Here is a 24,301-nt window from a genome sequence, read left to right on the forward strand (position 1 = left end):
GGGAAAAGGCAATAAAGTTTTGAAGAGGGAAAAACTGCTTTGTTCCTTCAATCCCCTAGTTGAAATTAATTATAGCAAATGTTTATGAAAACATCTGTTCCATACAGTTATAAATTCTTAATTTTAGCATGGGCGATTCCAGGCTTCTCTATTATTTTGAAAGAGAGCAGTCTGACAATCGAAAGGTTTACAAAAGAGCAGACAATTTGTATTTCTACAGCACCAAATATGCAGTTTGGAAAGTCTTCGGGATCTCTGCAGCAAATAAAAAAAAAAATAAATACAAAAAGACTCAGACGACTGAAGCTTTCTGATTTGAGTCCGCTCATAGAACAAACTGGCAGTAGGAGGAGAAAAAAATAAAAATAAAAGGAGAACTAATCCCAAAACATACGGCACATTGCGATTTTCCTACATAAACCAGATCTTTAGAAAGCAAAACGTAGCGGCGCCGAGGATGCCTCTGGTGCCTGCTGCCAGAGTGGCGAGGAGCGCGGGAGGGAAGCTCCCGGCACTGCTGGGTCGTGTCAAGAGAGGGTGCTGCAGAGTTTAAGATGATGCAGCCGCTGCTCCCCTTCTGAAGCTCCCTCGTTGGAACCAGCAGCCCCTACGCTACAGACAATGTTTCGGACTTTTTACATAACACCCTTGCAACTACAGTGTTAAATTCAATTTACACCAAATAAGCTTTTAAAATGATTAAATGGAGCAAGCTCGGAGCAGTGTACAGAAACTGAAAATAATGCCTTCAGCTAAAGAATTAAGTGCACAGCACTTCTGATATTTATAAAATAATTATTAGGCTGGAAAGTTGAAGAACATTTCACTCTGAGCAAGTTGTCTCAGTTTTCTGAAATAAATATGATGCAACTTTTTGGCGAGCAATCTTTTAAGCACAAACCTGACTCTCTATCCCTTGCTTCAAGTTCATTTAGCATTAGACGCGTACTGTGAACGCATGCATTGCTCGGTACAGATTTTACTTTCAACAACTGTGCCCTAAAATATTATAATCTGCCATGAATGAAATAAAAAATTATACACTACAGTAATTAGCAATAGATGCAGATAATTAACTGAGAGACTTTGCCATTAGAACTACAAAAGTCTTACATATGCTGAAATAGTTCATTTGTTCATCCTTCAATATTAATATGAGAAAAATTTATTAAGCACTAACAGTGGGTTTTTCCCTTTAAGCTTACTTGCATTAGGAAAGGAACACAATTGCAAAACACAATACAGCTCCCGCACATATGCTAATCTTGCAATAGTGAAAGCTGGTCACATTTGAAAATAGGTGAGGAATGCTGACACCAAGGTGAAAAATCCAAGCCTGTTTTAGCCCTCCAGAAAGCTGCTGAACAATAGGATAGGCAGACACGTTTCATGAACAAAACTCCTGGAGATAATAAGAATATCTTGATTTGCACGTTGTTCAAACCCAGTCAATTCTGGTGTCTTTCGGACTGCTGATTTATGAAAATCAAGTGGCATCTTCTATGATCTCTGCATATAAAAATCACAATTGCATATGTGTGTATGCATATACGAGTAAACTCTGCGTATTCTCCAGGCAAAATCTCTGTTTCAAATAATTCTGTCTATGCACTTCATTTTAAATCAAGACACATAAAAATAAGAGCGTTTCCATTTTAAGTGAAACCGCTTCTGAGTGTTCACAAATCTAAACACCAACCCTGTCATTAGATTAGCCTGTAAATTAATATACCACTTTCCCACATGTAAAATGTATGTGTGAAAAAGTGTGGATGGGAAAAGATATACAAAAGTCTAGATGACTGATTTTGAAATTAGAATGTAGCATCAGTGTTTAAGAAATGTAGCCACTTGCAGCTCAATTGAAAATAAATTCAACAATAAGTATATTCAAAGGACCTATTTATAATATTTCTTTTGCTGACAAAGCCTCTACATTTACCAAAAGAGGCTGAGCTACACGCTGTACTCTAAACTAAAAACAATAAAATACATAGAATAAGGAAATTTACTCCAATACCACTGAACTAATTCATACGAATGCTTGAGAAGAATTCTCAGGTGATTGCAAGGTACAGAAATCTTAAATAATTTACATCCAGAGGTGTTTTAATATAATCTCTTCGAGCATGACGGGAAGGCCAAGTTTAACTTTGACGCTAACAGTGATTTAAACACTCCAGAAAATGCACATACATGGATAAATAGTTTGACTTCCCTTTTAGTGGGAACCACACAATACTACCTTAGATAAGCAAATGTGACTTCCACTGAAGTCAATAAGCATTTAGTCCAGTAATGTCCAGACAGAATTTGTTACCAGCAGCAATAAGGCTGGTATAAGAAAAAATCCACAGGATAAGGTAAAATGTGATTCTTCTGACTTTTTTTCCTAGTTACTGTTTCTCCTAGTGCACCTGTCTTTGGTCCATAGTAAATTATGACCACTTCTGTTCACATGCTCAGTACTACAGTCTGTATCCGCTACTTAACCTGGCTGATCATTTGCCATGTATAATCCAAGCAAGTTCCTAGGTCATCACCGAATGTGACTTAAAAGACTCCAGGATAAGATACAAACACTTCAATGTAGTCTGATTGAAGTAGAAGCTGTATACCTGACAGATAGTATCATCTCTAACTTCAGTAAATTCTTTAAGAGCATACACACTTAACAAAATAGCAAATTAGCAAATCAGAGGATAGAGTAATCCAGTAATACTAGGGACAAGTAGCACAATTAGACTTTGCACAGAAAGAAAAGAAAATCTTAGAAGCTGCCTGGCATCATCGCTAGGAACTTACGTCCCATGATATACAAATGCTGAGTGACTTATCACTTGCATCCAGAAGAATTTAGCTAATTTTAACTTATAAACAGCCTAAAAGGCCTTTGAGCTATAAATTGCAATAATCTAAAGATGGCAAGAAGCAATAAACATGAGTTAATGACTCAGCATCCTCCTGAGATAGCACTGGTCATGCAGCTTTGCTTAATCTTAGACATGCACAATCACTGTAAAAAGGTGGTCTCCAGAGACCATTTACACTGACAATAAGAAAAACACGCCATCTCTTTATATGTTTGAAGGCTACTATTGTCCTTTAATTTATTTCAATTACATCCTATTTTTAACCACATTTCTATCTTATAGATAGATGCAATCCTTCTGTTTGGGATAATAAATCATATGTAAGTATAGTTTGATTTTCATACTCAAAAGCAGTAATGCATATTCCATTGATACAGGAAAACAACAGAGGCAAAAATGATTGAGCAGAAGTTTTCTAACATTCTGTTGTTTTGCCAAGATTAAATAATAGTAGAAGACAAATGAGAAAGGATTAAATGCTTTTTCATTGAAGCAGAATTTCCCTTTCAACAAGAAGCTAGCTGCTCTTCAACTCAGAATAACAAGTTAACGAGGAGAAAGGCCAGCCTGGCCAGGAAGCCACATGGTAGTGATACACAGCCTCACCTCCTAAAGTTGGGGAGATGGTCTCCTGATAACCAGGACCAGAGGTTAAAAAAAAAAGCAGGAGCGATTCTGCTTTGTTCCTTTGCTGTTTCTTATCACAGGGAGCTACTACAGCAGGCTGATGACTTACAGCACTACTGACGGATGTCAAAGGCTTCTCCTGAAAGCAGAATGTCACTTTCTTGGACCTTCTTCCTTAAGTGCAAATATGTTCAGGAAAACTGAAAACTATACCACCTTCCTTTGCCCAGCACGTACATGCAGAGAAGTACAGCCTGAAATCAGAAGATCCACGTGGCTACTGTGCTGACACATGCATAACTAGTTACTTGCTCACCTGGAATGGGATAACAGACAGCATCTGTGGTTAGGAGGCAACCAGAAAGAATAAAAGAAGCAGCACTGTTGCTGCAAATGGAAAAATGGAAACACAGAAATTGAGGCACATGAGAAACTAAAAGGCATCCTGTGGAGGGGCTGGCACTATCAGCTGGCTCTGAGGAAGAGGGAGCAAATGAGAAGCTTGAAGTTAGGAAGTCATCACAGAGATGCAAACCTGGGCAATGCCTGGACCTTCCTCAAATGCTACAGTTTTAAAAGCACTTAGTAAGAGGTGAAGAAAGTCTCATGTGAAGCAATGTGGGAAGCAGCCAGTACTAAAACACTCAGGCCAGAGAGAGGCACTTGTGCACCCACAGCACCCCTATCACCCCAGGAAGCTTGTCTACAGTCTCTTCTTCCCGTACCACAACTCCTTTTAGCACTGCTGGAAGCAGTCAGATCTGTAGGTCCAACAGGCTACTTTGGATTTATATCAACATAAACTGCAGAATAATCTGTTAAATTAGTTAGAAATAGGATCCTGCTTGTATCTATTGAAAAGACATGTTTTAAATAATGTAACTATGTACTACATTTTAGCAGCATTACATACCAAGAAAACCCAAAAGTAGAGAGATAACCAATGGTTTATTAAACAATGAACACAACATCTTAGAAGTGCATATGACTTTTACTTCCTTTATCCATCATTCATAACAGCACATTTTTTCATTCCTTAACAAACCTATTACATGAATGATTTTGAAGAAAGCAACTTAGTCTCTGGGTAAAGTTTAAAGTTATCTTGGTAAAACATAAAGGAGATGTTTCATCAGTAGCAGAGTCTAGAGGTAAGACAATTCAGAAGTACATGGTTTAAAAAAAAAAAAAAAAAAAGTCATAAGGATACCGATAGCTTATGACAACATCAGTACCTGGCAAACTTGAGCAAGATGGTCTGAAAAAAACCCCAAAACCTGAAAATAACCTGAAAACAAACACCATGACCACACAGACTCAAATAATGAACCCTGAAAGGGTTCTTCCTGCTGCCAATGGAACAGTCCTCATCCTAATAAAATTAACTATACAGCGCAAACCTGCACCAGAAAGGAACACCTGAGCTTAAAGCTGCCTAGCTTGGCTTTATGAGATGAAGCTAGGAAGCCCTAGACTCTTAATCTGAGGCTATAATTAAGGCTTCTAATTCTCAGAATACATTGCGTATCCAGTGGTCCCATACTTCAGAGAATATGAAATGGGGCAGTACCCTACATTTTCTATACATTTCTCTGGTGAAAAAACATGTCACCAAATGGTATAAGAAGTATTGAGCTAGAGCTTTCAAACTGCCAAATCAAAATATGCCAAAGCATAATGAAAACATTAGATTTTAATCAAAATTCTTTTAAATCAACCCTTAGTTAATTTGGAGAGCACCAACTAAGTACTTTGCTGGTGCAAAAGCAGATGCATGTTGTGAATGACAGGTCTAAAAAAATTTGAAGAGCAAAGGTACATACGCATTAGCAGTCAACTCTACATATTGTAAGAGATGAAAGTCCATAGTTACATCAGAATATAAAAATATATCAAATTGACAGCCAGAACGACAAAACACTTCTATTTACTACAGTGCAAGGTAGTTTGTTGAACAATGGTCCCTCTGTTGTAGATGCTGAGAAAGAGACTCCCCACAAAACATTTCTGTGAAGTATGTAATCCATCATGGGACAGATTTCTGTTCTCCACCCTTGCCCTCCTGTGAGAAGGATAAGCAGTGTCAATCCCTGGCACTTCACAGAATCACAGCATGGTAGGGGTTGGAAGGGACCTTGAAAGATCATCTAGTCCAACCCCCCCTGCCAGAGCAGGACCACCTAGAGCAGGTCACACAGGAATGCGTCCAGGTGGAATTGAACTAAGGATGCAAGAACAAAGCACTTGGTGAGAAATACGAGACTTCAAAAATGTAAATTAGACAAGTATGACTAGATTTTTCTTGCACACAACAATTATATTGAAGTTTTCCAAAAGGTTCATGATTTAGCTTACACAATAATAGGAAAAAAATGTTAACTAGTAGTCAATTTTTCTAGACAGTTACCCCAGTTCTTTAAGACAGAAAACGCACAGGATCTTTTAGCCATAAAGAAAACAGTCTGTGTGCAAGGCAAAAATGTCACCCAGCATCAGAGAGCATTAGCTTTTTGACTTTGCATTATTTGATGAAGTACCACCTAAGGAAAATGTGAAAAGGCATTTCACATATGCAATTCATATTAAAACACAAAAATAATCACCTGGAAAGCAACAGAACAGTCCCAGGGGACTATAAACTCTAAAATATTTTCACTTTTTCTTCAGATTTCACCTTCCAAATTCAGGATGTGGCCATGATTTGCTATGCTGTATGACAGGTATGGTACCTCTCTGTCCAACTGGAGAGGAAAAAAAGCTCTGATCTAGAAACTTCACCTCTTCCATACTACAGCTCTGCATTCTCAGCAGGCCTGACACCTCCAGACTGCATCCAGACAGCACAGACCTCAAGGGAGGTGAAAGGAAAGGGTCTGCACAAGGCATATCCATAGCATGGTATTAGAGACTTTAAAGTATGGGTGCAAAATTTATACACATACCATGGGAGTGGAATTTAAGACAATAGCTGTCTTACTTGAGCACAGGCATTATTTGCAGAAGTACTATATGCTGTGACTGCCGGTCATAAGACAGAGCAAGAAAAAAAATATAAGTCTGAGCAAGAAAGAATATACACATCTGAACAAGTTTTCCATTTCCTCTCATTGGAATGACAGTGAATAAAGACGACGAAAATTACAGCATGTGAATACTAGCGTAATTACTGAATAGTTCCCCACATAATTATGCAAACCAGATCTATCCATAAGTTAATGTAACCATTTTCTTTCTAAAACAGAATTTTCATGCCATCCATCAGTCACCCCAAAACACAAACCTTAGATGACTTAAGCACACAGAATTTCCTCATTTGGTCTGTAACGTAAGAAATGCATGTGAGTAGAAATAAAGTTCTAATGAAACAAAATAACATACTCCACTAGGGAAAACACATTTTGCCCAAAGAAAAAAGTAATGTAAATAAGTGGAGACTATTTGATAAATATAGCCCCAAAGGTTATATATTTACTGAAAGAATATAAATATTGTATGTGATGTAGATTTTTTTTTTATTTAACTAGAAACATTAATTGCTTTCTAAATACAATAATATACTTTCCTTTCAAACTGTGAGGTCTCATTTCTTTTACTGCAACACGTAACCAATTACCTAACAAAAATGTTTACATTAATCACAATGACTCTGTATTTTAGTTTTTATACCACCAATTTTATTTTTGCTTAGAACTGAACTCCCTCAGGCATTCTTTCGTGCCAACTGTTAATTTCTATCAGTGATAAAGTTGCCTTAAGCTTCTTTTAACATCTACTGGACATGACCTCATAAAATTTAATGCCATTCATTAACCCCAAGCACTTAACTTTGCACAGTAATGTCAGGCATCTGACTTCTCAGTGCATGAGAAATCCAAGTGGGAACCGTTTGAGAGATACAAATTACAAATCATTTGAGTAGTAGAAAGAGCAGCAATGAACAATATTAAAGGGTGAATCAAGACTTAAGCAAAGATAGGGTTCCTGTGATGCCTTCTATTTAGAATTATAAAACATTTATACAAACAAGGAAAAGGCTGCAACATGATCATTCTGGCTTGCAAGGGGACTGAAATTCAGAGCTGGGGCGGAATGCCAGGTTTTTAACACTGTCTGAAGCAGATATGATGTACAGTCAGGTTTTCTTGGCTGTCCGGTAGCCTTCAGGCATTTTGGAGGAGCACAGGTACTAGGACCACCTTATGTCCTGCAAAGGCCATGCACCAGCAAGACTGGGGTAAGCCAGAAGCAGCAGTTTCTTCAAAGTGTTCCTCCCTTTCTTCCTGCAAGAGCCTTGCCTAGGTTTAGCTTTAGAGTGTGGTTGTTGTTCTGATTTTGGTTATGTACCAAGAAAGCCTTCGGAGGGACAGCACTGTTTTTATTTTCCCTGAGATGCACAGATGGGTGATGTCTGCTTAACTCATTTAACCATATTTCCCAGTGGCTTCACACATGTTGGGAGAAAATGTGGAAAATTCTAGAGGTGAATGAAAAAAATACTTAGCAAAAATTTTCTGGTTTCTCTTGGGCCATTCAAGGACATTCCTTTTGGGGAGTGGAAACTGAGTGACAGCCTGTCAAGGACCTGACTGTAAAAAGGGCACATTGCTGGGGGGGCGAGGCAGGGGGAAGTGGTTTATTTTCTATTTCTGTTGGCTCAAGAGATATCTAGGCATCCTCTGTGAAAAAGGACAGTGCTATGCAGCTAGAAACATGGTCCATCACAGTTTCTGATAGCAATCTGCTTATTCAGCTCTCTTACGCAAAATCCCCTCCCCTAGTCTGTACACAGGGCTCGCTTTTTCTTGGTGTCACAGGCTGTTACATTCTGGGTTAAGCAGTTGATGCTGTTGGAGCAGGGATCAACTTAACATTTCTATACAAATTATACAAAGTAGCTATAAATTGCTTCGTGAGAACTCATGTGAGATTTCATGCTGATGGCTCTAAGTGCTACAAGTTTATTAATTTATTTTTAAGCACCAAAAAGAGCTGGCTTTCAGAACTAAGCAGTAGCTCCTGAATTTACTGATCTTAACTGGAAAATATATTCTCTGCTACCCTATAAATCTAAACAGATGGAAGTCATTTTCCTTGAGCTTTATTTCCACAGAAAGGTATCTCTAAGTGAGAGGCAAGTATTACAAAATTGAGGTTTTCACATGTCAACAACTGTGATCTCTGATACCAGCCCCGTCTCCAATCTCCCAGAATGACTATTTTAGCTATAAGCCACACATAACTAAAATCTACAGTCAATACACATCTTCATACTATTGAAAATGTTTTTGCATCTTGACTGCCACTGGTCTAAGATCACTTTAGCATAATTACAGTGTGATGCAACACCAGTAAGTGTGCATCAGTTGGAAAAGTTTTTATTGCCTAATAGCAGGGAATGGTAATAAAACAGATGTACACCAGGCCACATCACAATGGCAACCAATTGGTCTGTATTTGGCAAAGTAAAGTATTAATGTTTTATAAACACAAGTACGTTATGTACTTTTCTAACAATACGGATGTAAATCTCTGCACAGCATAAACACTTGTGCTGATCAACATAAAGATACTGCTGTGATAGGTACTTTGAAGTTGTAGATAAGAGCTCGAGCTGCAAGATGCCAACAAAAATGGAAGTTTATAAAGAATCACTGCCAGACTCTTTAATGGAGTAGCACTTGTGGGACTTTCTGTAATATAAATAGTAATTACCTTCAATGCAGAATGTATTTGCAAAAATAAATATACTGGTGCATAAACCAAAACTCACAACTCAGTTTTCTACTTAAGAAGCAAACTTTAAAAACTGTAAATTCTGAGTAAAACAACACCCAAAATAATCTTTTACTCAACACCACCTAATACACAGTGTGCAAATATGTATACATGTGCATGCACATACACAACTGCTTCAATAAACATACACAAACACTACGATCTTAGTGTGAGGGCATCTACCCTGTAGACAATTCAATCAATCTCTCAAGTGACACCCACACGTGCCTGCACACACAAAAGCAGATGTGGCATTAAGATTTACAAAGTTATTGAAACTTTTAACAAGTAAAACGCATCTTTACTTAGCTACACCAGAATGAGGAATAAAGGGGTTTACATATGTTCCAATTCTAAACCTATCAATCAAACCCATGTTATTCCTTTGGGAGCTTATTTACATGCATATTTATCAGCCTCACATGCTAATTCCCTGCTGTTTTATGCCTGCGAGGCATGTTTATGAGTCATAATTGTTGATCTCATTTGATGTATTTCACTGAAGTAAGACATTATTCAGTTATGTGGCCTAATGTCAATGAATTACGATGACCTGATCTTCGAAATGCAACTTGCTCTTTAATTTTTATTAAAGCATAACTTATTCAGAAGAAGAAATAGGCCAAAATAGAAGATTACATGCTTTTGCAGTCATTTTACTTAAACATCTTATTTTTAAAACACTCCTCCCTACCTCTAGGCAAAGTTTTAAAAGTGCAATTTGTAAACACCAAATGAGAAGAATTTTTGCCTGAAATTAGTACATATTTCTCAGAGTGGGACCTTTTACAGGTGTTTTTATTTCGTTTTAACCAGCCACACGACAGGCCTTTGGAGCATTGACATATGGTTTGTGGAAAAAAAAAAAAAAAACACAGAAAAAACCAGATTCAGTCCAAAGGCCTCACATTGTGCTTTGCCTTAACTTCATCAAAATTGAAACCAGATACAGACTTATGAGCAACTGGTAAATGAGAACTACTAAAGTAAGTTGAAAGTCCCCAGACTGACTCATCACCTCTCATGCCAAATGGTGTTAGTTTATAAACAGAAAATCACTTGATGGTCAAAGTAAAGACCTAGTGGAATTCCCTAGAGGAATAAACACAAGGTGTACAAATTTCATTGTGGTGGTTTGGCCTGAGCCACCAATGGCTATCTAGGTGGCAAGCCAGAAGGGGGACTAGCACACGGCTGAACATGGTCCTCGTACAAATCTGCTCCTTTCATTAAGACCCATGCTGGTCTTCCAATGCTCAGGTAATCTTATTACCACTGTACACATAATTTACTACATGATTTTCAGATGCCACCACTTTCTATCTTAAGATTCAGTATGGTTTTAATGCAATTATTATCATTTTGTTATATATATATATATATATATTAAAAGGGGCTATCAGTTGACAACTGATTTCAGCTTCACAAAAATCACAAGTATTTGACTTCTGTATTTGAGCTAAGAGATTGTCACAGTTAATACAATGTTCAACTTAAATTCATCTTTATGTATTAATAAAAAAACCCAAAACCACTTTGGTATGTTCAAAAGTTTCAAAGTTGCTGCTCTGAGCTACAGCTTTAGCAAGGAACAGACTAATTATGCAGAAAAATAAAACTGTCTTTAGCCAAGTAATGCAAATGCCAGATACCAAATGCAGGCTCATTTTTCCATAGGAATCTCAAATTGAATCTGACAGATATGAGTAAGTGTCTTTGAAATCGCAGAAAACCCGCAAGTATCTTCCTAAATTTGTAATATCTAGGGCACTTGTAGTATCATAAATATCATATTAATTCCAAGATGAAAAATCTGCAGCAGAATTTTCATGTCCAGAATTAAATCTGTGGGTTTTATTTATAGCCGCTTTTTTTTTTTTTTAAAAATATCTTTTTTTCCTGCAAAAATTAAATACATGAGAAAGAGCCAAAGATCACTTAATATAGACTTTATATGGTTTTTTTTTTAAAGCACCAAGGAGCATTTAATACAAGGTTTACATGGTATTTTTCCAAACCAGAAGTTTGCTTCTGATAGAAGTATGTTATAAATCAGCTTCTTAAAAAAAATAAACAATATCAAATAACTTCACTTGAACAAGTAGTTATGCTAATGGCACAGTTACAAAGGCATAACTTTAGCTCATGCAAATGCCACAACTAAAACTGTCATGTGTTCCTCATAAATATAAATTTATAAAATACATTAAATTTAATCCTGCAGAAAATTGTCAATTTTAATTCCAGAACTTTCAAAACAGATGTTTTCACTGGTTATAGTCAAAAGAACCCCAAAATGGAGTTAGAGTCTTCAGTATAAGCTCTGATTTATATCCCTTCTTTCTTTCAAATAAGCAAAAGATACAAACTCATCTGCCAGGGTATATATGTGCGGGTTTTTTTAAGAATAGCAACAATTAATGCTACACTTTTTCTGGCAATAAAATCTCCATCTTAGTGTAGCTAATAATGTTGTGGCCACCTAGCTGTCATAATTCAGAATGGAGCTTTGTACACTTTTGCAAAGGAGTATTTTCTTTCATACTTCAATAAACAATGAACCAATATTGGGTCACAGAAGTTTGGAGGTGGCCCTGTGGCTCAATATGCTTCTCTCTTCCATTAAGATAACATCTGTTCTGGCCACCAGTCAGCAAATCAAATTTGATGAGAATTCATCTGAGTGCAAAGTAGAAAAGCCCACTAATGGACAGATTTATGTTCCATTGCTCCACCCTGCAAATATTTCAAATGAAAAGTAAACAAAACCAACAATGGTATCTTCAAATATTATGACTAACATATAGAAAACGTACCCCACTATAATGAAACTCAAACATTTTCACATCATTGAAAAAAGTACTTTCACACATATTACATGAGAACTCTATCCCTTCAATTGCACTTAGTACTGAAACACTATACAGTTCATTTTTCCTAAGGTTAAATCATTGATTCCATTACAAATCCAATTTCTCAGAAGAAAAGAATTATCACCACCATAAAAGCTTTATCTGGATGAAGTTTGTGCCTTTTAACTTCTAGGAAGATCAAGAATAATAATTTGTAATGGGATATCAAAATTTTAGCGGAGAAATTTATCATACAGGGCTACTGCTAACATTTTGGTTACCTGGTCCCAGTTGCACTAAACTGAATAGTATTTGTTAAAAAATGAGTGCAGGCTTCCTATCCCAGAGTCTATGCATTATTGTTTATCACTCTAGTATCCAAGCAGAAGCATTTAACTGCCAGCTGTTTGTACAGAATTAAGATATTTAACAGAAGAAAATTAGAGCAGGTGGGTTTTTTTAAGTGGCCATTATAGATTACTTATATTAAATCTGATTTTTAACCTTCCCACCGACTTCCCATGAAATGGACAGGTATTCCATTTACCTCAACAGTAGCTGCAGGGTAAGTATGAAGGTACCACTGTATTCATTGATTGGCAAGGTACATCAAGGAATATGTCAAGCCAGCTAATGCCCCCAGTACCTAATAAGTTAATGAAACAGTAAAAACAGTATGTAGTGCTTACTTTAAAAAAAATCTCTTAAGAAGTTTTAGTATATTTCCTCTTCTTAAGACAGAGGCTAGTAATGCTGAGATACAAAAACTGTGAAACAAACAAGCACAAACAAACCAACTTTGATAACTATTTCATTAGGCTGGAGTAACATTCCCTAAACTTGTGGCCAAACCTTGTTTTAATAGTAACACCCATATAAATCTGGACTGAGTCAGTGTTTACAGAAGTTTATGGAATAGTTTAACATATTCAAAACATTTTAACTTTATTTGATTACTCAGAATACTGAAAAGGTGACAATGATTTGCATCTTCTAAAATATCTTTCATTTCCATTACCAAAAATACTTTTAGTTGAAATTTCTAAGTTGACAAGTGCTTATTTATTTTATGTTTCTATATAAATCATGGAAAGGTTGTGTGTGTGTTCTGACATGTACCAAATTTAGCCTTTTTTTATTGAATTAGCTACCTGCCTCACAAAAATGGGCTGGAAGAAAGCAAGAGCTGAAGGGCAGCATTGTCACCGTGACAGCCTGCTGGACCTTGAACTACCTGGGTCCACTTCCAAGCCCTGCTACAGACTTCTTTATGAACCAGGCTTCTCATTTCAACCTGCTTCAAATTTCCACTGCATGAGAATACACAGTCTTGTTATTCTTCCTGTGGTGGTTATGAGAATTAATTTCATAGCTTCTTTGTTATATGACAACTTCTAATAGGATGAGGTAAGGCACAGGTGCAAAACAAACATCCCAAGTCCTGCTTCCCTTTTTAAACAGATCAAGCCATGGAGCAAAAACTGCATCATAAGCTTGTGTAATTGTCACAAATAGTGAAAATAAATCTAATTTGTTATAGTCTTTTGTGTAATTTGTACTGCAGTTGAAACATTATAGTCACATGATTACTGACACAGAAACAGCCGACATGATGAAAAAGTTGAGCAGGGATACTTACGAATTACGAAAAGATATTCTAGATCTGATAGAAGTGTTCAACCTTGTCATAAGTGTGCGTGTATCTATATATCCATATAAATCTGAAGTTTAAAATATTTAGAAACGAAACCCAGCAACAGTTCACTTATACAAAACAAGACTTGAAGATAAGCTCATGCACTTGAAACATGATGTTCCTTATCCAATACTGTTTAGACTTGGGTTGGTTTGCTATTTTGTTGACTGGGGAGAAAGATGTACAAAAGCAGAAAGGCTATGCACATTTCTCCCACTCCCTCCATTTTAGCACTTAATTTTGTTTAGAGATAAAGGTGTTCTCCCATTACCCTGTATACTTAGCCTTTTTTCAATTATTCTGTATCTTATGAGTAAAATGAAGAGCAGGACTTTCAAAAGTCAGTTGTATGCACTTTGCCTCTGCCTGGCCAAATTTTGACACCAAATGCTTGAAATCTGAATATTCCCAAAATTCAGGAACTCCAAGTAACTAACCACAATCCAGTACCCTGGGCTAAATCACTGCTTCCCTTAGACAATAAGGGCACTAAGGCTTGTTACCTTTACAGTCAATTGGAACCTAGCCATTAATTTTAATAGGATCAGGATCAGGTCCCTGACTTTTTTAACATCAAAGAAACATCTTTCACAGTCATTCTGTTATAAATAATTAAAGCTGTTTAGTAATAATAAGGTACCTTAACCAAAAAGGTAAACAGTGGAGACATTTATTATCAAAGTAGGAAAAGAAAATTAAAATAACCTGCAACACTTTTGTATGTGCAATTCATCAGGAAACGTTGTAAAAGAACAAAAACAAATGTTGGCTCATTCCAGAGGTTCTTTGTCATCATTAATGTATTCAGGTTTTCACAGCTGAATTGCTGTACTTTGAAAAGATTTTCATGAAAGGAAACTCAAATTCAACGTTTAAACAAAGCTGTCAGGTTACCAAGATTCATATTTGCTTGTGTGTCCAGAAAATGTTTTCTCCTTTTTAAAAAAACCTCTAGGTTAGAAGTATTATTATTCCTTTGCTCTCGATTTGTAAACAACAGAAAATAAGCTTTTGTTAAGCAGCACATATTTATTTATTTATTTTCTATTGCGAAGCTGAAACCAGCAGTTAAAAATATCTGCTCCAAAGAGGAGGTGAAGCTACCTGGTACAGATATTTTACTTCATTACTAGTTCTGTTCCTCAAATTGATACAAATGGCCTCCTTCTGTTTCTGTCTATCTGCTTGCCTGATCAGTGGAGCTAATTGTCAGAGCTGGGGAGATCTCCTATACCTAAACAGAAGATATGCAGTTTGTAACCTGCTTAATTTGCCTTATGTCCTGAATGGCCCTCAGTATGTTGTTCATTAAAGTATCAGCTGTTTTGGTTGTAGCAGTGGCAATCTAAGCATAGGCCTATTTTTCTTTGTTAAAAGGCCAGATTGTCAATAAATAACACACATCTTAACAGATAATTTCTTACCACTTAAAATAAGTATGACCGTATTTCATTTCTGTCGCCTTCCACACCTCTTAGGTTTGCGCCTCCAAAGAGGACAAGGACAGGGGTACCCAAGGAGGCTAAAAAATAAGGCTTATTAGTCAATCAGAAGCCTAAAATCGAAGCTTTGCAGTACCACTTGGCACTTAAGTGAAAGTAGGTTGAACCCTTCTCTTTTTAAAATAAGGAATTCCAGATCTTTATAAATGTCCATGTATATGAAAGACAGGAAAGATCCTGTCTGTGCTGACATATTTCTGTTATATAGAGCAATCAATTTCTAATACAATCAAATCTGTGGCAGTTAAACTCTTTCAAAATGTTTTAAAATACATTTAATCTCAGATATAGAGGTCTGTAACATCAGCTTGCTGCACACAATTCACAGACTGCTTTGTAAATTACAATCTTCTGTATGTCAGGACAGAAGCGAACTCAAACATTTAATTACTATCCTGTACCAATCATGCTGGCCTCAGCTAGAATTCTGATTTACTAGTCTTTTATTATACATACACAAGTACAATCAAACTTGTACAGTTCAATTTTTTTTAAATTAAGGGAATCTGCCTTTTCCATATGTAGGAGATACAGCCATTTAACATAATTTGATCATTGCCTGGAAACACTTAATATGTGAGGTGTTTACAGGTAGTAACATTCATATTATATTTTTGTATCAAGTCTGAGTAACATGTTCAAAGAATTATTCCATTCTCATCGTTAGCTTCTGTATAACTTCTAATAATAAGCTATTTTTAACATACTCTTAATTACATTTACAGAGGTTGTATTAAAAAAGATTATTCTGTTTTAATTCTGTTGTTCAGTAGGTTACTATAGTTAAAACAAAAAATTCTGCTTGGTACTTTAAGCCCCTCTAAGCATGTAAAATTTAGTAAAAAAATCCTTCTTTGTCATTCAACTTGCATCATTTTGCTTTACACCACATGTATTACACTACAGGTATAGCAGGAAGCGAGATGAGAGCCAACTAGCTGAGCTTTAACCTGGATTTGGGAAAAGCTAGGAAAAGAAAAGGGAACACTGAAATCAGATTTTCCCAAAGTAGGGTCACAAGGAGTTAGTAGAAGAATGACATGAGGCTGACAAGTGATTTATGCTAGTCTTAGGGCAGGGCTGTATCTGGAAAGAACTGGAAACTCCCAGCTGAGATGACTGAACCAACGTAGTGTGCCAATGTCATTAGTGAGAATGGTCTTATTTTCATACACAGATTTAAAGTAGAACTTTCCAAATTAACATTTTAGATTTCTTTTAGATCTACAGACATTGCTGTCCAAAAAGTATTCTCTAATACTTGCCTTATCAAGCATTGAAAGCAATTTCCCTGTGTGATGGTTGTGCCAGCTACCCACGCCACAATATAACCTCCCAACTAAAATTATATCATGTGCAATTAATGCAAACCCACCAAAAACACTGGAGCTACCAATTCTAGAGAGGAAAATCCAACTCTGGAAGCCAGTAACCCACAAGACTGTGTCAGCTACTCACATTCACTCCCACAACTGAAGTAATTTAAAATACTCCTGCAGTTCCTAAATACAAATTTGCAACAAGGCACTAAAACCAAAGGGCCCACAACTGGCAAATTTCTAAGGGCATGTCAATACCCATACAAATACAGCTTTTAAAGGAAAAAATGTACTGTATGCTGGTTATTTTCAGTGAACTTTATACTAAATATATGTATTTTGAAACATGCATAGCTCCTCCATTAACTGATCTCTTAATAACAATGTATTTCTAATGCAGAAAAGAGAAGAAAATGAAGAGTTGTAGGGAAGGAGCTAGTGACGGGCTGAGTTAGCTCAAGACATACTGTGTTGCTCCACTAGCCATTGTGACCACAATCCTCTTGCTCCTCAATTAAAAGCAACCTAAACAGTAGTTATTAATAATAAATTAATAGTAAAATGCTTATTATCTTAGCATATGGTGTTTGAAGATGTAAAAACCATTCTTGCTTTTACTCATCCAATATCAAGCGAACCAGACTGAAGACAGCTCTTTCTCCTCTAGCATAGCTGTGCCTTTAATGGAAAAGCCAAGCCCAGGAGAAGCAGCGCAAGGGTTCTGAAAGAGGACCACTAGCAGCAACAGTGCTGGTGGGGCTCAGTGCAGCTTTCTGTTTGAAGAGTAAAACTCGCCAATGAAGGACACGGGGCATTTTCAGGGCCTGGTGCAAACCATAGCACAAAATCCCAAAGGCGTTAAGAACAATCACAACCCTCAGCATCTTCTGTTCCAATATAATGCAAAGAGGGTCTCTATTCCAATCTTGTCTTTCTAATGAAAACACAGAGTAGCATGCATATTTAAAAAGACTCTTAAATGCTATACTTCATGTACACGTCCCTCCCTGGGGAGAAGATGAAAGAACACACATCACATGACACACATGATGTCACACAATATACTGGTGAAAAATATTTGATAAGAAAGTAGTAAGGCTTCAAGAACTCACTATATTTGCATTCTCAATTGCTTTTACCTAGGAATGTACTTCTCACATAGAGAGGACTAGACCTCTGTGGTTGTTTCTTTTAAATGTAACCACAGAAATGACCTATAAAAACAGAGACAGATAAATGCCATATGGGGCAAACTGCATTAGCATTATCTCCCAGACTGAAGGGGGCTGCAAGGGCAAAAAACCCCAACTCCTAACACCGAATAACTACTGACTGATTACGAGGTAATACAATTTTCTGACAGCAAAAATTCACTTAACTCTAGAACAAATGTGAAAGGATGTACCCAAGACCAAAGCAGTCCCATGTGAATTACACTTAAGATTTTTGGCAATTATTTGATAGCATGTGGGTCCTGTTAGGTCCAGAGAAGGTGGCATTTACTTTACTACACTCCCCTCTGTTTCCTACATGTTTTCTGTATAACACTGATATAAACCATGTGTCATAATCTCCACATAAGGCATAGTTCTACATGGTAATACTTTCTAGTGATCACGGTTAAGATGTTAACACCAGAACAGTAAAATTCTCCAAAGATAAGCAATGGTCAGAATATGGTCAAAATGGAAATACGAATGCTCTCTTACCATCTCTCATATTTTTTCATGGCAGCCTTGAGAATCAGGAGGGATGCAATGATAAGTAAGTATGAGGTAGGTTAACTGATCTAACTCAACTGGAATAATTTTAGTCACATGCTCCAGTAGTGACTTTGTCCTTCCAGCTACATCAGCGTTCTCTGTCCTCACCACCAACTATCGCCATTAGACATGAAATATAGACCCCCAAACTCTAAATCCAAAACACTCAGACCTATTAAGTATTTCCCCTTTTCTTCTACTAAGAACAAAGAACACATTACATTTTTCTATGTGAAGTATGCTATTAAGTAATAGCTTGTACACTAATTAAAGCAAATGTAATTGTGAGAACACACTGACATTGTTAAATTACCAAATTTGTTAACAGTCTCATTTCAAGTGACCTTAATTGTATTAATTGTGATATTGAGCAAATTAAATTGAACAGTATTAAATGCATTGTTCCAGTCTGTCCTTAGAGGATCAACTTTCTCATTACATCAATGAAATGGGAATACTACCTACTATGCTCTTCAAAACTTGTGTCGGAATGTGGTGAATGCTATAAGTCAAAGTAAAAATCTCAGCAGCTTGGAAACAGTTAACCTAGTTATCCTGTTTCAATGTAATATAAACCTCAAGTACTTGGAAATGAACAGAATAGTTAGTCAGATGCAATACAAAGGGAGAACGTAGAACAAAATTTCTGAAATTTCTCTTTAAGTATTTAAGGTTTATAAAGTCTCTGATGGAGACAAAAAAAGATAAGATTCATCATTTTCTTTGATAAAGTTCTGCATTTCAGAGGGAATAATTAAAAATATTCTAGAATAAAACAAACAATATCATGAAGATTCTTAGAACAGAAAATGTAGCAAGATACGATCAACTTATTGTCGTCAAAAGCTAACATAAGAATGCACATATACATACATGCATGTAAATTAAAATACAACCAGATCCAAAGGATATAATCCAAAATTAAAATTTCTTAAAAGAACTAAAATCTTCCATTTGAAGTATTAGATTGCAAAAGTGAGAATCCTTGCCACGAATTTCTTACAATTATCTAAGTTGGAAAGAAACTACCTATCTTACCAACTTACCAACCAACTAAGGAACCTGAAGGTGCACAAGTCCATGGGCCCTGTTGGATGCATCTGCGGGTCCTGAGGGAACCGGTGGATGAAGTGGCTAAGCCACTATCCATCATATTTGAGTAGTTGTGGCAGTCTGGTGAAGTTCGCACTGACTGGAAAAGGGGAAACATAACCCCCATTTTTTAAAGGGGAAAACGGAAGACCCAGGGAACTACATGCAGTCAGGCTCACCTCTGTGCCCAGCAAGATCACGGAGCGGATCCTCTGGGAAACTATGCTAGGGCACATGGAAAATAAGAAGATGATTGGTGACAGCCAACATGGCTTCACTAAGGGCAAATCATGCCCGACAAATTTGGTGGCCATCTACAATGGGGCTACGGCATCAGTGGATAAGAGAAGGGCAACTGATATTATCTACCTGGACTTCTGCAAAGCATTTCACTCTGTCTTGCATGACATCCTTGCTTCTGAACTGGAGGGACATGGATTTGATGAATGGACCACTTGGTGGATAAGGAATTGGCTGGATGGTCGCACTCAAAGAGCTGTGGTCAACAGCTCGATGTCCGACTGGAGACCAGTGACGAGTGGCATTCCTCAGGGGTTGGTATTGGGACTGGTGCTATCTAACATCTGTGTCAGCGACATGGACAGTGGGATTGAGTGCACCCTCAGCAAGTTTGATGACACCAAGCTCTCTAGCGCGATCAACACACTGGAGGTTATGGATGCCATCCAGAGGGACCTTGACAGCCTTGAGAGGTGGGCCTGTGCAAACCTCATGAAGTTCAACAAGGCCAAGTGCAAGGTCCTGCACCTGGGTCAGGGCAATCCCAAGCACAGATACAGGCTGGGCAATGAGTGGATTGAGAGCAGCCCTGAGGAGAAGGACTTGGGAGTGCTGGTGGGTGAAAGACTGAACATGAGCCAGCAGTGTTCACTCACAGCCCAGAAAGGCAATCGCATCCTGGGCCTGCTATCCATGCTTCTTTTGATGCCCCAAACCATTCTATGATTAAAAATGCTACTGAAAAAAGCATATATGAGTGCATATATGCAATGCACATTTTTCTATCTTGGAAAGAAAAAATCAGGTGCAAGGAAAATAACATAGGCCAAATCAACCATCAGAGAAAGACTGAAATACTATCTTATCTGTTTTTTTGGGGAATATTTTAAAGGGATAGAAAAAAGATCTTGACTGTCAATTAGTTAACAACCTATCCTGAATTTTTTAAACTTGCAAACAAGCACATTCTCATGACTTATCATAACTCAGCATCCAAAGTTCCTCAGTCACACAAAATTTGGAATGCTATGAATGCCCAGATCTTTCTCCAAATAAGACTCACCTCATCTGTAATGCTTTACTTTTATTTGTTCAAATAGGCAATTATCTCCAGCCTAGCATTTGCAACACTAATCCTTGCAGCTGTTCCTAGTGAACCATGTCTTACTCTTCTCAGGCCACTTCTCCAAAATCTCAAGAATATTTTAATTGTACGTCTGCCCTCCATTGTGCTAACAGCCCTGTCTCAAAACAAGCCATGTTTTCTCTCTATACCTTCACTGAGATTTTAATAAAAGCACTGAGTACTAATAGACTCAATCAACATATTTCTGGAATCCCATTCAATATATCCTTCCAAGCTGATAGCAAATGATCAAAAAGTAGTCTATGCATGCAGTTTTCCAACCAGCTATACTTCCAACAGCAATCCGTGTATTTCTGAGATTTCTTTCATTTTATGAAAATGCCTTGTGAGAGAATTTCAAAACTCCAGCTGGACATGACATCTCCTGGTTCTCCATCAAGTCTTGGTAACAGTTGCACATACTAAAAATACTTGTAGGGCATGAAGTATTGATTTTCAAAACTGACTAAATCTATGATTAAATATTTATTTTCAGCATCCTTACCAGTGACGTGCTTTATTTTTATTACCTCATCTCAGTGAAGACATTATCACTTTGCCTCCAGGGTAATACTTTAAGCATTCAGCACAGCTTCATAAAAAAAATCAGATGTCCTGATACTCTACTGTATTGCACAGAACACCTCTCCTTCATATTTTTGTGATAAATGATATAGAAGACTTTAAGATACAGATTTTCACCCAGTTGATTCTGTATCATGCCTGAAAATGGAGGTCAATTTGAAAAACCTTGTCTTGAAATACTTTTGTGAAGGCAATGATGGACAGACTGTATGGACAGGAACGACGGTATACTTTGATGCCCAAAGACCTAACAACATCCAAGCATATGCTTTATTTAAAATGAAATACTAAAACTTCAATGACTTATTTTGGATATATAGAGTTTCAAATTAAAATGCAGTATGTGTTTCACAGTAAAAAAACCTATGAAGATGAAATGGATGCTTTATATAAAATATTTACATAGATAGAACATAAAAAATGCACCATAGTTGGTAACCTTTATGACTTGGGGAACCATGTATTTACATATCTTTATCTTCGCATGTGCGTATGTGTGTGTTGTGTATATATTTTTAACAGTTGACAGCTGTTTTAGAGCATACAGAGATGCCAAGCTGAATGAGGGTCTTGATTACTTCAAGATTAGCTATCTAAAGTTTCTATTCATTTTAAGTGTTGTTAGTGCGAAGAGTCATTAGTCACTTCCTTGTCTCATAGAACATCAGCATACATTTACATTGTTAATGAACATTTGGGGTAAATGAATTAATGGCACTTTTAAACACCAATTCAATACTAATAACTTTGTATGTCATAGAAATGTTAAGGTTGGGATAAAAATGAGAAACCTTTTCAGTCAAGGTAACTAATCACTTCTGGGCAAAATAAAGGGTAAAATTAATTTACAGTGTTTTTTTAATGGGGTAGAAATCTAGTTTTTTCTTGAAACAGAGTTCAGAGAATTACCAGGATTTTTTAAGGAAAAAAATTAGAGGAAAAAGCTTATCTTTTTCTTAATTGGAGTAGACTAGAAGCAAGCTATATTTCCTCTGGAAAATGGTTATTATTTTAGATTATGGCAAAAGATTATTTTCAAGTTTCTAAAAATTCGTACAAAAATGCATTTAGTTTATCAAACTAAAATGTCTCCATGTCATTAAGATGTCAAATATAATAGAGGAGGAACACTGACCTAGAAAAGCTATTTCATTTAATCGTCAGGTTTTAAAATACTTCCCCCTAGATGTTCATTCTCTTTTTCTAACACTGAAAAAGCTTTACAAACCAATGAAGAAAAAATGAAAAAAAAAAACCCACACTAAAAGGGACAACGAAGTTTTACCAATATATTTTACAGCAAAACATCAGCTTCTTATAAACTGAATTAATAAACCTGACTAAGCAAACCTTGACATAGCGTTTTTAATAAGCACTACTAAACAGAAGATTTATAGACAGATACACCCACACAGAGTAGTTGATCTGGGTGAGGGACTTAGGAAATGTGACAAAGTTGTTTCAACTCTGTAATTTAAAATAAATTTTTTATTTTGCCCTCCTGGTACATGTGTTCAATGACTGGAAAATTACAGGTAGTTAAGGTGCCACTGTGTATAACTGAGTACTTGAGGAATGTTTTCATGACAAGGACGAGCTTTCTCGTTAAGCTTATCATTTTCTTCGAACCAACTATACTGTCACTACTAGCAAATAAGTAGAAAAGACAAGCAACACAGACATACATTACATTATGCAAGCAGTTTGTTCTCACTGTTCATCAGAGTCTTCCAAATACTGCACTTAATTAATTTACTTTAGGTTACATAGTAATTTCTACCTTCAGAGCCTGTTCATCCTATCTCAACTTCCAGGATTTTTTTTTTTTTTTCAAATAAGAATACAGGTGCTGAGTCAAAACAGAAAAAAGGAAAATCAGCCTTTTTATTTGCATAAAATAACACACTGAACTTTACTGCAGAATTGAAAAAAAAAAAAAGGAAAACGTAAAAAAAATCCCTAAAACCAAAGCAATGTAAGAGCCCATGCTTGATAAAGTAACATAAAGCCACGCTGCATTTCAATATTCTAATACTGAAGTCAGTGTTTGATTTATGATTAAAAAAAGGTGACAGCACATTAAACATTTGGCTAACGTTTCTGTCTGTAATTGAAAATTCACTTTTTGTGGTTTTCATTAGTGTCAGAGTGTTCTACACACACTCTGTGAAACGTTCTTTAAGTTGCCCTGTTCAACTTCATTGAGAGAATTAAACAAATTTTGACAGGTACAGTTACCATGACACACTTAAATAAGGTTTCTGGGTACAAAGTCAAAAAAGTACAGAAATACAAAACTCACCTTCCCCTGGCTTGTGCAAGTAACTCTGCAAGGGATCAATGCCTATTTCTTGTTCCTCTGTTTGCAAAGGGTGACTGGTTTCAGACACAGAATGATACATATTTGCAACAGTAAATTCCAGCTGAAGGGTATTTATCTGGAGGAAAAAACCAGAAACAAACACTTCAGTATTTCTTTAGCTATTTTTCAGTCATGCAAGCCAATAGCAAAAATGCTTAAAATCCTTCCTTTTTTCCAGGCATAGCATCACCATTAGATGTCTAATAGCAGAACAACAGTGTTTCCGTTTCAATGTTGTATTATTTGGAGGCCAAAAGAATTGTTATAGTACCTCCAACTCTATCACAGTGACAGTAAAAGTCCAAGTGTGGTTTCAAAAAACCGTAAAGGGGAGCAGGAGCCTCTTTCCTTCCTTTTTCTAACTACCTCAACTCATCTTTTAGTCAGATTCCAGGGAGAGCTGATGCTAGTCCTCGGGGATGATGAAGGTTATTGAGCAAAGCTGAGGTGAGACCCATCATCATCAATCTTCTGGACTCAGGGCAGCCT

General features: G+C 36.7%; 1 protein-coding gene across 4 annotated transcripts in view; it reads right to left on the bottom strand.

The window, feature by feature from the left end:
- Nucleotides 1–23,852, bottom strand: part of TBC1D5 (TBC1 domain family member 5) — a 192,942-nt gene extending 169,090 nt beyond the window's left edge. For all 4 annotated transcript variants that reach the window (XM_086467911.1, XM_086467910.1, XM_086467909.1 and 1 more), the window contains exon 1: nucleotides 23,753–23,852. In XM_086467911.1, coding sequence (XP_086324037.1) covers nucleotides 23,753–23,852 — 100 coding nt within the window. The remainder of the gene's footprint in view (nucleotides 1–23,752) is intronic.
- Between the last annotated feature and the right edge of the window lie 449 nt (nucleotides 23,853–24,301).

This window comes from Leptosomus discolor, chromosome 7, assembly GCF_034619465.1.
Source record: "Leptosomus discolor isolate bLepDis1 chromosome 7, bLepDis1.hap2, whole genome shotgun sequence".
Lineage (NCBI taxonomy): Eukaryota > Metazoa > Chordata > Aves > Leptosomiformes > Leptosomidae > Leptosomus > Leptosomus discolor.